Source organism: Poromitra crassiceps (assembly GCF_964638095.1).
Source record: "Poromitra crassiceps genome assembly, chromosome: 1".
Lineage (NCBI taxonomy): Eukaryota > Metazoa > Chordata > Actinopteri > Beryciformes > Melamphaidae > Poromitra > Poromitra crassiceps.
The window spans coordinates 72,069,708-72,083,068 of record NC_139623.1 but is presented as its reverse complement, the minus strand read 5'-3'; the positions used below and the strand labels follow the sequence as shown (position 1 = coordinate 72,083,068).

The window sequence follows — 13,361 nt, the reverse complement described above, 5'->3', positions numbered from 1 at the left end:
AAGCTTCCTCTGTCAGGTGAAAAGAAGCGGCTGACTGACTGCCCATGTCTCGGAGGAAGCATGGAGCCAGTCTCGGCTCTCCCCAGATCGGCAGAGGATGGAGTAGCAACCAGGATTGAGAAATCAAATGAGCACTAATGGGGGATAAAATGGGATAAAAAATCGGGGGGAAAATTAAAAATAAATAAAATGTGGGGCTGGTGGTAATTTCTATAAATATAGCTAAATCTATTAGTTAGCCGCGTATAGCATCAAGCTAACGTTATGGTTATAATAGGCAGACTCACCACCGCAGCTAAATGCAGTCAAACAATAATGTTCCATGACCATAAGCATAACGGTAGTAACGTTAGGGTTGCATTACTTCACACAAGACGGTAATGTTAGCAGAGTTTCTGACCAGGTGGTCAGATACTTGTACTATGGAGTGACAGTAAAAATCTTGAATCTTGAAAATCCATTAGCAAGCAGCTAACGTTATCTGGTCAAAACCACATTACAGTAGCTACAAGCAGCAAGTTTCCTTCATGAACCGAAAACACAGTCCTGACTCTAGTTTCCCCCCGATGTCGGTCACATTTCTGCTGTCTGGCCAGACGGGCTTCATTAGATAAATATTTATTTAGTGTGGACTTTTTATGGAGTCTGTGTTGTTTCCTTTTGCTAGCAGCTAGCGACGAAGGTAACGTTAAAAGCTACTTTAGCCATTTCCTGTTAACCGTCTAGGACAAGAGGCTCATGAACGTGCGCAGACGTCACATCCTCTAGCTGTGGCGGGAAATGCTATCCCCTTCGAAACTGAGGTATTTCCATGTATCTTCTGAACGGCTGGTCGGAGAGAAACGCCCCTGGTCGCCATTTTTAAGTTATGTCAAGGCGCATTCACTCATTGCCAATAAAAAACACTTTGTGCACATTTATTTCTCGCCAGAAGCAACGGAATGGGCCTTTAAAGCCTGATCCATCTCCTGTGAAAGTATGGTGGATGTTGAATGTGTAAAAGCTATTTTACGGACCCATTAGGTGGCGACAGTGCTCTCCAGATTAGAGAAAGGCGAGGAAAAAAGAGAGAAGAAGTCATGGGGAAACGGAAATCGCATCGGTATGCATCGATATGCATGAAGCATAACGTTAGCTGTGCCTGCAGCAGCCAATCTGCTGCCACAATTGAGCCCCTCCGTGTCCGCTGCGATAGCCCATCCGCATGATTAGTTGTGGAGTTGTTATTATTCTCAACTGGAAGCGATTAGGGATGGGCATTTCTAGCAAAAACACTATTCGAAATTCGCTGGCCAAATTCGAATTTAATTCGAAATTCGAAAATAAAAATAAAAATGTAATTTTTTTTTTTTTTTTTTTTTTTTTTTTTTGTGAGTGAAATGTTGCATTGTCTCCCCTGATTCTAAGTCTATGGCTTTATTAATTAATATAAAAAGCTTCTGCTGTGGATTTTTAGCTCAAACAAGCATTGCACCACTGAAGTAAAGAACATGTTACATGACATTGACATTTTCGAAAATAAAAAACAGTTTTGACAATCATGAGTGGTTCATTAAATATTTAGTAGGCTCAGGTCTGAGTGCCAAAGGGGTGCCAAAGTCACCCCCTCTCCCTCTTCATGGGATTTCATCCGCCATTCATTTTTCCATAAACCTTGCTTAAAATGCTTATAAAAATTGTTTTACTTGCTCAAACCAAGCGATTTGACTATACTTAGAATCAGGGGAGACAATGCAACATTTCACTCAAATTTTTTTTTTTTTTTTTTTTTTTTTTTTTCGAATTTCGAATTTCAATAATAAAAGTCGACCTTGATAATAACAACGATTATTCGAAAATTCGAAATTCGATGCCCATCCCTAGAAGCGATGGGAGCCGGTGACAAATACACGCGGAACGCTGTAAAAAAGCTGGATGTAGCGCACTTTTCAGCACGCAGGGCAGCATACAACACCGACCCAGACAGACCCAGACAGCAGGACAGGATTGGCAAACACAAGCTAGAATATCTGATGCCCACCAGCAGTAAATCAAGACCAGCAAGAAGCTGCAACCAGCAGCGCTGCTGGTTGCAGCTAAAAAATATTATTTTGCCAAACAAAATTCCTTTGTTTTCACTGTTTTATTGAAGGAAATTATTTTTGAGGTGTCACATCAGAAAATATTAGCTTCAGAGTCAGTCATGTGCTTGAAATGCTTAATTTCACAAAAGGCTAATTATCTCAGCTTCTATTTTGAAACGTCTCTTTTTGGTGAAATCAACCTATCTTCTCCGGCTCATAACTAAAGAACGGAAAATGATATCAATAAACTTTTTTTTTGCTGATGATAGAAGAGAGTCTCATCGTTCTTTGGGCGTGTTCGGTGTTTACATAGTATTATACCATGGTCTGGGTGAATACTCGATTCTGATTGGCTGCAAGGTGTCCATTATTTTGTGATATTGTACAGTGATAATGGACACCTAGCTAAATGGTCTGTTCACCGTTCATATCAATGCGCCATAGTTTCATCAGTGTTATCAGGAGAGCAGTTTGAGCTCTATACCCCCCGTTAAGGGTTAATATGACAATTTTCTAAGTTGAGAAAAAAATTGAGTCGGTCAAAGCAACTATTTAAATCACCCCTGTGTGCTCAGTTTATCAAAAATAACTCTTATTTACAATTTTGATTTTCGTTTCGGAGATTTTTAGCCTCGCGTCACCAGGCTCTTCTCTGCGACAAAGAGGATATTTCCCTCGGCTCGTGCACGAGCGGGGGCGAGCCCTTTGAGAGAGAGAGAGAGAGAGAGAGAGAGAGAGAGAGAGAGCGAGAGAGAGAGAGAGAGAGAGAGAGAGAGAGAGAGAGAGAGAGCTGCATTTCACCACATACAGCACGCAGTGCGAGCCCCCGCTGCACTTTTCACTTCCTGAACCTCTTCGCTCTTAAATGTTAATATACTTGGCCAATACGTATCTATCATACAAAATAAAGCAAGCAGCCAAACGGTAATGTCTTCATTTAATGTAGAACGCAAAACATCGTTAAACCTGCATTCCTGTGATGAAGTTAACGTTTGAGTCGGCTTTAAAACGGAGGTTGGTGGAGGTGGGAGGGACTATTTTATTTCGTGGAAGACTGATTTACAGTATGAATAACAGACATTTAGCCATTTAGATTGCTTTATTTATTACACATGGAAATATAAATGACTGGTCTTATTGTTTTGTTGGCAAGTGACCATGGTATAAGCGGGTTAATGCACTTCGAGGTGTACATTATCACTTTTTAAGGGACTTCGCGGAGGCAAACCATCCTCGGCTTCGCCTCGGACGGTTCACGCTTCTCGCGTCGTCCCTTAAAAAGTGATAATGTACACCTCGTCGTGCATTAACCCTTACATATCACACAATATTCTGTGGGCCTCGAGAAATCACTGAAAACGCTCTGAAACTCTGGCACTGGGAGCATCCGTTTTCTAAAAGTGGCTGGCACTCAATGAGTTAATAGTTAGTTTATGGGCTAGAAATTTTGCCAGATGACAGGCACTAGGCGTCATTTTCCCCTTCATTTGGAAGAGAACATTATCCTGAAATGAAGATTTGATTGACAGCTGCCATGTTGTGATATGACTGGTTGAAATGGGGTAGAAATTTGATAATATTAGGTGACATCAGCAAACTGTACATTACTGTTATGAATGAAATCTTGAAAAATGAACTTTTGATGTGAAAAAGTGTGAAAAACTAAAGAAATTCGATTTTTGTGATTTTTTTGGCATACATTATTAAATACCGTAAATTCCGGACTATAAGCCGCACCTTTTTTCCCGTTTTTTGGCCTTTTTTGGCCCCTGCGGCTTATATAACGGTGCGGCTTATCTATGGATTTAAAAAAAAAAAAAAAAAAAAATCTCTCTTTTTTAGCACTCTTTCTAACTATAAATCCTATATAACTATAATAAGTTTTAATTTCCTCTCTTGCCCTCTTTTCACCACACTGTAGGACACTGTATGACACTGTGTGCACTGTAAAAAACAACACAGGTGGTGTTGTGTTATGTTGTTTTGTTGAAATGTTAATAAATGGGAGCTTCCTACCTGTAAGCTACCCTTACATATGGTAATTAAACATTGAAACACAATAAAAAAAAAAAAAAAAAAATACCATTAAAACACCCGCGGCTTATAGTCCGGTGCGGCTTATATAAGAAAAAAATAGTCAACTTTGCAGGTGCGGCTTATACACCGGTGCGGCTTATAGTCCGGAATTTACGGTAGGTCATTTTTGGGTTCAGCTCGACTTTGCGCGTTCACGTGAAGGGGTAGGGTGTCCCGATTCTTTTTTGCATCAGACCTAGGGTGAAGGGGGAGGGCTTACTGGCCCTAGAAACAGAGATTTTCCTTGGGCACACTCCAAAGCGAGCGCTGACAAGGAAATCACTATTAATCAGCCAGAAATGAGCCAAAAGTGACAAACAAACGTTTATATCTGATTTTAATCAATATTAAAATCAGATATAAACGTTTGTTTGTTTGTTTGTCGATACAAAGGACTCTAGATGCTCTGGATGGGTGGAATTTGTTTGTGGCAACACTTCAGAAAAAAATTGGATCGCAATTCGAGCCGCAGCTACCTAGCCTGGGTAAACCCAGCCTCCACGTGACCTCTATCGTGATATTTGGGAAACATCACAATTTTGAACATTTACTTTCAGAGGCTGCAGCAGGCTCAGTTTTAAAGCCAGAGTGAAGTTTCTGGTATGAAATAGGGCTGTGCATCTTCACTGGCCTCACGATTCGATTACGATTCAGAGGGCTATGATTCGATTCGATTACGATTATCGATGCATCTCGATGCATCTTAAATCGATGCATCACTTTTTTCCGCAATACATGATTTATCTTTTCTCACTTTCTTTTTTCTCACTGTGTGGCTACTTTTAAAATAAAAGTGCATTTGGAATTGCATTGTATTATGATCCATAATTAAAATAAACAACTGCATGTACTTCCATTATATTTAATTTAATTATATATCATTATATTTAATTTAATGGGGCACGGTGGCTCAGTGGTAGAGCTGTCGCCTCACAGTCAGAAGGTCCTGAGTTCGATTCTCGCCTGGGACACTGTGGGCGCTGTGGTTGTGTTCCCCCCCATATCTTCAGTGCCTACTGCCCAGGTGGGGTATCTCGTCGTAAGGGCCTTTCTCTCTGGAGTTTGCATGTTCCCCCCGTGCTCCGCCGGGGGTTCCTCCGTATATAACCACCCCACTAAAAACATGCAGAAGATCAGATCGTCATCGTCATCCGACCAGTGACGACAACATCCGAAGTTGGTCCCCGGGCGCTGTACGAGAAAGCAACCACTGCTCCTGGCCTGCCCCTCGGAGGAAAGGACATGCCTGGATGGGTTAAATGCAGAGGACACTTTCAACCGGCCACCGTCAGCATGAGTGTGTTGTGGCCGCATGCATGTGTTGTGGTGTTCGTGTGACAATAAAAGACGGGGCTTGTCCCGTTATGAGAGTTTTTACGAGAGAGTTTTTTATTTGATTATTTAAAAAAAGAAAAAAAAAATCGATTTTTGACATTTGTGAATCGATGCAGAATCCTGCACGTCCGCATCGCGATGCATCTTATAAACGATTATTTTTGACATCCCTAATATGAAACTAGAAGACCTAAGGAATCGATTTGTACCAACCATGTCATGCTAGTTTGTCAGGAAGGAAGCTAAATAACAATACAATTTTTTCAAAGGTGTCCTCTTTTTCACAGCCTAATGTTGGCAGGTATTTGTGTGTGTATGTGTGTGTTTTAGCCTTTCTACTGCTATTGCATGGTTAAATCAGCAAATGTTATGTTATGGGGGGGTTGGTATACGCAGTGGAAGTGCTCCCTGGGGAATTTGGTTTGCTACGTAGTGGTACTTGGACGGAACAGTTTGGGAACCCCTGTCCTAGACGATTGTTTTCAACCCCTATCCCTTTTGGCTCCGTTTTGAAGGGCAAGGGCCAAAGCAAGGGGCACTCAAAAACGAGGGGTAGGGATCAAAATAAGAATTGGGATAGGGTCCAAGTCGTGTCACGGGTCTTGAAAATTGGACTTGAGTCGGACTCGAGTCTGAGTCCTGAACTTGAGTACTACAACACTGACATGTACATGTCAGTGTTTTGGTGCTTTTGGAATGTGTATTGTTGGTGACTGAACAGGAAGAGAAGGGTATCTCTCGTCTTACTACCGGGAATATGGCAAATAGGTGAATTTCCCAGATGTATAGCTGATGTTCTTAACCAGAGAGACAGAAAACAGTAAGCTGATGTTCTTAACCAGAGAGACAGAAAACAGTACAGCGGAAAAGCTACATTTCTTAAATTTACAACATAAAAACAGCACTGTTTATGATTATCATGTGATGGCTAATGGTGTGTCTCATCTGATCTGCAGAAGGGGAAGACAACTTTGAACAGGACATGGACGACGACGACGACGACGACCTCTCTACTCCCCCGGCAGCCCCGCCTCTCCCCAAACCGACACCGGCCATCTTGCACCCGCTGCTCGCCCCTCACCTGTCGATCCAGCACACGACTCTGCCTCTGTCTGGCCTCCTGGCCACACCCTCCCCCTCTGCTGCCCCTCCCCCTCAGGCCATAGCCCCCGCCCCCGGTCCCGCCCCTGCCCAGCCCGTTCATCATCATCCCCTCCAGGCCTCCTCGGCTCTGCAGCTCCAGCCCACCGTCATCGCTCACGCCGCCGTCTCCTCCCACCCCTCAGTCATCCAGGCCATCAATCATCACGGCCTGCCGGCCAATCAGCACAAGCACCTGACGCACATCGCCCCCTCGCCCGGTCACCCCGTCTGCTCCGCCCCTCAGGCCATCGCGGCGGTCACAGCTCACCAGCCAATCGCAGCTCAGCCCATCGGACACATTACCGTCCACCCGGTGGCACGTCTGGGGGCTCCCCTCCCGGCCCTCTACCCCCAGGGGCTGTCCGTCTCCCAGCCCACCATGCTGGGCCACATCACTCACACCTTCACCCACCACACCCTGCCCCACGTCCAGGCTCACCCTCGCGCCAACGGGCCTCAGGTGAACGGTGCGGCCGTGCTGAGCCAGGGGGGCCCGTCCCTGGGGAAGCCCACAGCCGTGCTCGCCCCGCACCCTCACCTGGTGGGACAGGCTGCTGTCCTCAACCCTGTCACCATGGTTACTGTCCCACCTTTTCCTGTCAGCACACTCAAACTAGTCTGAAAGAAGGACACATCGATGGGATGATGGATGAACGGAAGGAAGGAGAACAAGAAAAGACAGAAGTATCTGTTCATTCAGAGAATCGGGGCTCGCCCAGTAAAACCTTCTGGATCTGACCACAGGTCTCAAGTGAGAGTGGAGCATTTCTGACCCACACATGGATTCAAATGAACGAAAAGACATCAACTGTTTTATTGGTCGACCTGTGACTAATATCTTGGGGGGGGGATGTGTTGGGTCACAGTTCTGTTAAGTTGACCCGTTTCTAACCTGGAAAGAGTCAGTGGGTCAGGCCGTCGTTCGGGAACATTCTAGGACTACAATGTTTGTCCTTGCTGCAAAGACAGGACCTCTGTCCTTCCTACCTGCCTTCTCCTCCTACTTTGCTTTGCTTTCCTCCTTCCTTCCTCCCATCACAACCAGAAGCACTAACAAGGATAACTAAGTCATTTCAGATGAGACCACACGGCGGCGCTGGTATGTACTTGTTCTGGATTCAGGTATTCATATGATGTCATCTCAAAGGGCCACGATGGCAGAATGATGTCACTGAAGCATTTTTAAAAAGCGGGGAAGGCAGCTCATTGGTCAGCGGGTTTCTTTACGCTGGGAGATCTACTTGCTTTTGGCTTATATTCGCATGCGTTATCCTGCCGTTTGTTTGGAGCGTTAAATCGTGCACGTCCTATCCAAATTAACACTATGTGTACACGCCCAACTGACGTGGGTATCGCCAGGCAGAAATCACGCGAGCATATAGTTAAAAGTAAATATATCTCCAGCCTGAGTCATTGTGAAATGCAGCCAGACTGGATCGTTACAAATCACATGATGCATCTTATCAAGTGTGAACCGGACCAGGGGCCACATTACAGAATGCAAATAAAGCATTATATCAGAGTGTAATTTGTCATTTTACCCCCCGCGACAGCAGGTGCTCTAAGGTTTGCAATGTCTGTTGGTCGGTCACTCTGTACCTTACCTTAACAACAGAGAGCAGTTCAGGTTTTCATCCACTTCACTAACGCAATGGCTCCCTCTGCTGGCACATCGCAGACATCACACTGCTATTTCTCACACAACACTCTGGGCACAATACAGTTCCTGCACAGGTCTAACAACACTCTGGGCACAATACAGTTCCTGCACAGGTCTAAGTGAATCTGGACATGTTTTTGCAAAAATGTATTTGATCATTTCAAGGTCTTGAAAGGTTTTGGAAAAGCACAAAAAGCATCTTAAAGGAGAATTTCGGTTTTTTACACCACGGTCCTCATTTCCAGGTTAAAATATGATGTTTTACTCACCAAAATAGTTTGGCTTCATTCGGATGCCCACGGAAGATTTTGAGCTCCGAGTAGTCTCCTCAAACAGGCTATAACAAGAGCCTGCGGCCAGCGTGGGGCATGATGGACGGGAGTGCACGCGCTCTCTAAATGACACTTTTTCTGTCAGATCACGGTTCATTATGGTTGTAAATATAATTATTTAGCTAATAGCTAGAAGCTAAGCTAACAACAACACAGCAGTCAGCGTTGATCTGCCCCGGATGGGGTTACAGTGCCCATCTTCCCGCTCTGTGAAACCTTCTTCAGAGAAACCACAGAAGGGGGAAGATAACGCACTGTAACCCCATCCGGGGCAGATCAACGCTGACTGCTGTGTTGTTGTTGTTAGCTTAGCTTATAGCTATTAGCTAAATAATTATATTTACAACCATAATGAACCGTGATCTGACAGAAAAAGTGTCATTTAGAGAGCGCGTGCACTCCCGTCCATCATGCCCCACGCTGGCCGCAGGCTCTCGTTATAGCCTGTTTGAGGAGACTACTCGGAGCTCAAAATCTTCCGTGGGCATCCGAATGAAGCCAAACTATTTTGGTGAGTAAAACATCATATTTTAACCTGGAAATGAGGACCGTGGTGTAAAAAACCGAAATTCTCCTTTAAAAGAATGGAAAAATTACTGGTCAGTCCCGATACACATATTACAATTATGTAGTCGTAGACACACTGGCAATTTGCATAATATTGTTATACTTTTTGTGATTTTATATATATTTCTTTTGCTTTAGTGACATGGCATTGTTGACAGTTATATTGTCCGACCACCAATTATAGCAAACAATACTGAACACCGACCAAAAGCCTCAGTTCCAGTCAAGAGAATAAAGTCTGGACAAAAAGTATGTTTTCAAATGGAAAATGTGTTTGGAACCCTTGGAATAAACATCCACTTTATTCTGTGTGTGTGCGCGTGTATGTGTGCGTGTGTGTGTGTGCGTGCGTGCGTGTGTGTGTGTGTGTGTGTGTGCATTTGCAGGTGTTTACGTGTACATATTCAAAGGTTCATGGCTTCACAGCCTTCTTGCCAGCCTATACATGTATCTGTGCACATGTATGTCTCACTCACTGGGTAATATCAGTTCATGTGTCAGTAATCAATGTTGTTAGTCTGCTCCTGGCCTCTTTATGTACGTTTAAGTGACTATATTCACTATGTTTTATATTCTGTACTATAGTTAATCCTACTGTACCTGTAGCATGGCTCAGTTTTGGTTGTAGAATTTGCCACTGTGCATGATGGGGAGTGTGTGTAGCGAGTGATTTTATATATATAATATATATATTATATATGTGATTTACGGTGCGAGTCTGGGTGCTATCGTGTGTGCCTATACTCACGTTTTCCTGAACACTGTGACAACATTGGCAAAACACACATACACACGTTCACATGAAGAGAATGGAGGAAAAAAAGCAACTAAATTTACTGTCATTGTTTTTGAAGTTTTCCCTTTTGTGAGTTTAGACAGACATGGAGTGGAAAAAGTAAAAACAAACAAAAAAAGAATTAACTCTTCTTGATAACAATGTCTAATAGTCAATTTGAGTTTTGTAATATTTGTATGTATGCAATTTCTGTAAATTTGTGATCGTATGCACGTTTTGGCATATGAGTGTATGTATCTCAAACTTTTACCCATGCCTTTTTTCCTCTTTTTTTAATGCATGTAGATTGCGTTTAGTTTCTTTTGTTCCAAAGTTTTTTTTTTTTTTTTTTTACGTTTCTTTCTTTTTGGGACCATGTACAATACTGTATAACGTGGGCAGGATCTTGGACCTCATGCTACATTGATATTATATATGAATATAAAAACATGTTTTCCCTATGGAGAAAGTTTTAAGTTATATATCGCCTGTACATTTTGGGCTGCCTTTTAGATCTAACTGTCCACTGTTTAAGATAACAATGATACTGGATAAAATATATTAATTAAGAAATATGCTGATGAAAAAAATAAAGATTCTTAATAAATCTTATTACATTTACAACACAACTTGTTCTCCTCTTCAACCCCCCCATCCCCATGGTCTTGTGTGAAAATGCAACTTAAATGGCTAAAACAGGTTTTGATACACAGCTCTGATATAGATGATTTTGAAACGTTTTTATTTATATTTTTATCTCATCCCCTCTCACAAAAAAGCTAAATCAAATTCAGAAAGATGAGAAAATACAAAATCAAAAAGGTAGTAAACAAGAGTTTACCTCACATGTATTAAGACTGGAGAAATTTAAATTGTGCTGCGGTGGCCAATAGGTGGCAGTGTTGCGCCGTTATCAAAGTTATTCAGCCCAGATCTCAATTTGCAAATGCTCCCGCCTAACCGTCTGTACTTCAGTAGGTCTCAAAGGTGAATGCTAGAATGGATCATCCGGAGGGTCATGAGCAGTTGGGTTTAGGCATGGGGGAGTGATGATTGGTTGGTTAGGTCCCTCCAGGCAATCCATTCTAGAATCAACTGGTCTGAAAGTTAGTCAAAAAAATTAGGCAGGATAGCTGCAAGGTCACGGGATCGATCAATCCACCAAAGTTCCCTTCAACCTCTGGCTGTTCACTCAGTGCAAGTAAAGAGCCTCAGATCCCTTAAACCTCTGGCTGTTCACTCAGTGCAAGTAAAGAACCTCAGATAAACAGAAATATATGGCTGCAATCTGCAATATGGCTCAATTCATTATCAAGTGCCATCTATTTTCATTGTTAGGGTTCAAGTTTTTCTAACGTGGATCTTCTCAGTGACCCTGGGTGCTCCTGTCCCGGGGACTGTGCTGCATCTGCTCCTGAATCCTCTTCAGCACCTCCTGCATCCTCCTCAGCTGCAGAGGAGGGAGAGGGAACAATGAGGAAGGAGCTGTGATTTGATGTGTGGCTGAGGGAGTAAATAAATAAGGGGGTGAGTGAGAGTGACACACACCTCTTCGTCTTTCTCCAGGATGAGTCTTTCCCTCTCCGTGTTGACCGTGGCCAGCGGCAGAGGAAAGTCCGCCCCGCTCCCCTGCCAAATCTTGTCCCGCACACTGGCATACACATTCAAACAGACATCATTCAACAGCATGTGAGATCACCTTATGAGGATGTTTTTTTTTACCAGGCTACCAAATCAAGCCCTGCTTGTTTTTGCCTGCTGCCTCCACCGACCTGCGCTTCCTCTCCTGCACCACCATGCGCGTCATGCTCTGGATGCACTGGGCCCGGTAGTTTTCATAGTGCGTCTCCCGCGTCACGTCCTTCAAGTCCTGCATGTGCGTTCTCATCAGCATGTTCCTCAGCAGCAAGAAGTCCGAGTGATCCGGGTTCTCCACTGAACAAGGCAAATGACATCAACGACAAGAGACTTACCGGGCAGCACTGTGACACAAACTCACAAACTGTTTATTCAATTCCATGAATGGTTCAATAATATCTTGATAATGTCGTCTGAATTCTGTCAAATAGGCTTTCGTTTGTTATGAAATAGAACAACAGCAATGCGCACTTGGTCTTGTGTGTGTGCATGTGGAATAGGGCTGGGTTAAAAAATCGATTCTCAGATTTTTTATCGATTTTTATTTTAATCCTTTGATATCGATTCATATGTCCAGAGATCGATTTTTTTTATTATTATTATTATTATTATTTTTTTAAATAAACATAGGCTATAATATTATAGGCTGTGTGTGGTAGTTGAAACATAGTTTCAAGTTGACGTTTATTTATGTTTGTAGTTGAAACAAAAACAAATAATGTCTCAGACTGTTTTCAATAATGAAGACTACTTCACTAGTCAATGACTGTTTATCCATCCCATTCACTAATCCATGGTTCCTTTCCATTCATCTCTCTCTCCCCTGCAGCAACGCCCGCAGGTTACATCAGGCATTCATAAATATGCATGCCCTCTTTAGCCCTGTCCAATCAATGTCTCCCACGCTTTCCCTCTCTTCGGCCGTTGGCCAATCACCTAAATGAAGTTCTATTTCAGACTCTTGCAAGTTGTAACTCACCCTGTTTGTCACCCATAGCTGCCGTTCCTGCGTAGCTGTTCCAGTAGAACTCCCTATGGGGGTTCTCTATCCTATATATCACTGACGTCCTCCTCTTGTCTCAGAGGAGCGTCATCATACCATGGAGTCATTCGCCAAATCTAAATGTTGTTTGTTTTATCATTAAAGTTTATCGTACTTTCCTTCTAGTCTCTCATTATTGAAATACTGTAGGCTACATAAATGGAAATGTTTGATCATTAATATCTACTTTTAGAAATTATATAGGCTGAAATCAAATCACTGTGCATAATTGTGAAAGTGTCTTTATTGACAGATGAAAAGGCTGTTATTTACCCTTTGTCACCACCTGGTGAGTAAATATATGTGTAACTAAAACCATTAAAATTGACAACCGGTCTGCAACTGTATCTACCGTCCTTGGCGCAAAAAAGGTTGGGAACCCCTGTGTTACATAACTGGACAATCATGTAATTCTGGTTACAGCTCAAAAAACGTTTTAGTATCACTAACCAAATCGATATTGAAATTAATCGAATCGGAATCAGAATCGAATCGAATCGGGATTAATCGATTCGGAACCTTGTGAATCGGAATCGAATCGATTCTTGACATTTGAACCAATACCCAGCCCTAGTGTGGAATACCTTCTACCACTCCCCAGGGATAGAGACGACCCCTGAACTTGCGACCACTACTCTCCACCTGAAGATTGCTACCAATGACTGCGAATGGGACACTGTCCTGCAGAGAGAAAGAGATAGGGATTGTGGCGGGTTAAGTACAAGAGAAT

The 13,361-nt window shown here is 43.0% G+C and overlaps 2 protein-coding genes across 2 annotated transcripts in view; one reads left to right on the top strand and one right to left on the bottom strand.

Annotated features, from left to right (window-relative positions):
- LOC310783271 (max-binding protein MNT-like) overlaps positions 1–7,279 on the top strand; it is a 54,077-nt gene extending 46,798 nt beyond the window's left edge. Inside the window, 1 exon segment of the mRNA XM_083644091.1 lies at positions 6,431–7,279. Within this exon segment, the coding sequence (XP_083500217.1) occupies positions 6,431–7,239 (809 nt within the window). The 3' untranslated portion in view covers positions 7,240–7,279.
- A 4,038-nt stretch (positions 7,280–11,317) lies between these two features.
- Positions 11,318–13,361, bottom strand: part of LOC310793668 (septin-5-like) — a gene marked incomplete at both ends in the record, with an annotated part of 24,417 nt that continues 22,373 nt past the window's right edge. The window contains 4 exons of the mRNA XM_083655521.1: positions 11,318–11,401; positions 11,500–11,602; positions 11,724–11,886; positions 13,216–13,312. Of these exons, the coding sequence (XP_083511647.1) occupies positions 11,318–11,401; positions 11,500–11,602; positions 11,724–11,886; positions 13,216–13,312 (447 nt within the window). The remainder of the gene's footprint in view (positions 11,402–11,499; positions 11,603–11,723; positions 11,887–13,215; positions 13,313–13,361) is intronic.